This window comes from Adiantum capillus-veneris, chromosome 26, assembly GCF_014529385.1.
Source record: "Adiantum capillus-veneris isolate H3 chromosome 26, ASM1452938v2, whole genome shotgun sequence".
Classification (NCBI taxonomy): Eukaryota; Viridiplantae; Streptophyta; class Polypodiopsida; order Polypodiales; family Pteridaceae; genus Adiantum; species Adiantum capillus-veneris.
In genome coordinates, this window is record NC_140956.1 from 66,028,954 (window position 1) to 66,031,047 (window position 2,094).

Genomic DNA, 2,094 nt, shown 5'->3' on the forward strand with positions numbered 1-2,094 from the left:
ACAAAATGAAAGAAAGGAATTTTGTATGTTTGGAAAAATGATTTTTCCCGAAGGAGGAGTTTGCGCGTTAATGTTTCTAGAAGGCATTTTCCAGTATCATAAAAAGCAAAGTTTACGCGGAAAGCAATTAGCAATAGCCGTGCTAAAAGGAGGGTTTAGGGTTATAAAAGGAGGCCGTGCGGCCATTTCCATTTTGTGGCATAAAACTCGAGCAGTTGTAGGTTGGTGCTTCCTACTCAGATTGTCGTCTCCAATATCCCTCCACCATGGCCAACCTTAGGCAGACGCTTGCAGGTATACGCAAAAGGTCTGCAGATCAAGAGGATCTCTTGCAACGTCATGATCAGCAACCGAGTATATCATCATCACCAGCAGCGCCTTATTATAATGAGAAGAAACGGCTGACTAGGCGACAGCCCAAGCTCAGGAGCCGCATCCTCAAAGACAATGCCTTCCTCGTGAAAGATGAAGGCTCTGCGCCTGTGCAACAAGACGTCGATGATGCGTCAGCTAGGGATCTGCATATTAATGAAGGCGCCCCGAGCTCTATATTAAGTAAGGATTATGGTATCCTGACGGACATGGAGGTGGCGTCCATCTTCTTGAGCTTTATAAGCGAGGTCAATAATATTGCGAATTCCAAGCTGCAAAAGCTATACAAGCAACGATGTCGTGCTGGCTCTGATGATCATCAACAGCATCACGCCATGGCCAACGTCAACAAGCTGCCCAGTACAGCAATTGGATCCAAGCAGATCAAGCGACACATGAAGATTGGCTCATCAACAACGTCTGAGCAAGGCCAGCATAAAGATGTTCGCCGGATCATTGAACGGGTCGCATTGACGCCGGAAGGTCCAATTAGAATCAAGCTCGTTAATTGCTGCAGCTAAAGTACCGGAATGAAATAAAATAGCTATAAATTGTATTGCATAATGGAGCTAGGGTTTTGGTTCTTAAGGAGGCCTTCACGTGCTGCTGACAAATTAATCATGTATAACAAGCTTACTTTGACTTGTATTAAATTAATGGCATTACTTTGAATTGGATCAAATTAATGGCATTACTTGCCTTGGATCAAATTAATGGCATTACTTTCCTTGTCGACGTAGTTTCTATCCCTGATTGAAATTCCAATATTTAATTTCTCCAATTGCAGTTTTTTCACTTAATGGACACCCAGCTTTAGATGAGATTATGGTAATAGAATTTGGCTCGTGTTTCCTCAGGCTTATCTTAATTAAGATGATCCTGTTTATATAATTTTCTTTATTAACATCCATTAATTAAGTGGTCCCACCGAAACGTTCTCTTGAATATTGATTTTACGTGGAAAATTTCCATATCGTTGTCCCACGTAGCATACGTCTTTTTCATCAAGGGAAAACGTACTGTAGATTATCATGCCTCCATGAAACATGCATCCCACATGGGTCCTTCGCTTTCCATGAGGCAAAGCAGGTTTTGAGGTTTCAGAGCGACGAAACACGTTTTTAATGCTCATATTAATGTAATGGCTAGATATCGACCATGCAAAAAACTCTACTTCGCATACAACAATTGTGTTTGGACATGCCAAGATTGAAGCTCTCGGACCTAGAACATAAGAGTTTGGCAAGGTGATCGTTGGCGTGCTTCATCCACAAATTAAGAGTGCACAATGCCAAATAACAATCAAATTGCAGTATACTTCATACAAAAAGTTTGTGTACAAGATATATTAAGACGAAGGGTAGACTAGGTAAGCAAACCACACAATGGAAGTGTGGATTTGGAAGGGCCAAGGAGGGGTCCCAACAACGAAAAAAGAGGCAACCCCCATCCCCTCCCAAAAAGAAAAAAAAAGAGGCCTATTGGGCTACTACCATAGGAGCATGATCAAATGATAAAGATGGTCACCCCAAGGGGCCATGTGTTGAAGTTTCACTTTTCTCCCCCCAGATTCTTTCCAGCACGCTAGAGATCAGTGCTTCTTGATGCTTCAATATGGCACGGATCTCTAAACCTACCTTCTCTATTAGCATAATCAACACATTGTTGGAAAGCTTCTCTATCCTTGTCACCTGAGAGCAATTGTTTGCATACCGTTTTCAA

The 2,094-nt window shown here is 42.1% G+C and overlaps 1 protein-coding gene across 1 annotated transcript; it reads left to right on the top strand.

Moving 5' to 3' along the window:
* The first annotated feature begins 266 nt into the window (after positions 1 to 266).
* On the top strand, positions 267 to 893 carry LOC147423587 (uncharacterized). Its single transcript, XM_086501306.1, has one exon. The coding sequence runs from the start codon at positions 267 to 269 to the stop codon at positions 891 to 893; it is 627 nt and encodes a 208-aa protein (XP_086357432.1).
* Positions 894 to 2,094: the final 1,201 nt, after the last annotated feature.